Genomic DNA, 316 nt, shown 5'->3' on the forward strand with positions numbered 1-316 from the left:
CCCTAAACCCTGGAGTGCTGAGCTGCCTAGACACCCGAAAAAGTTGAATATTTGTGCCGCGGGCGCACGTGGAAGGAACGTCACTTCTTGAAGTCCTATGGTGCATTTTTCTTTCTTCTTTTTGTTTTTTCTGAATATTTTCTGCACATTTTCTCTTTATTTGAATCCAAACTCGGCGCAAGTCCGCGGTTTCCTCCCTAATCGCGCATTCCCCAATTGGCTTTCTGGAAAGCAGCGCGAAACTCTACCCTACGGCTAATTTTGCTTCCTTTTCTGAATCTCCTAATTCCCTATTCTCGCTACATCAACCCTGCAG

The 316-nt window shown here is 45.9% G+C and overlaps 1 protein-coding gene across 1 annotated transcript in view; it reads right to left on the minus strand.

Moving 5' to 3' along the window:
- Window positions 1-299: 299 nt before the first annotated feature.
- The window catches only part of ETH_00036730 (uncharacterized protein), a gene marked incomplete at both ends in the record, with an annotated part of 726 nt that continues 709 nt past the window's right edge, over window positions 300-316 (minus strand). Inside the window, one exon of the mRNA XM_013374734.1 lies at window positions 300-314. Coding sequence (XP_013230188.1) covers window positions 300-314 — 15 coding nt within the window. The remainder of the gene's footprint in view (window positions 315-316) is intronic.

Source organism: Eimeria tenella, genomic scaffold (genome assembly GCF_000499545.2).
Source record: "Eimeria tenella Houghton genomic scaffold, Eth_scaff2242, whole genome shotgun sequence".
NCBI lineage: Eukaryota > Apicomplexa > Conoidasida > Eucoccidiorida > Eimeriidae > Eimeria > Eimeria tenella.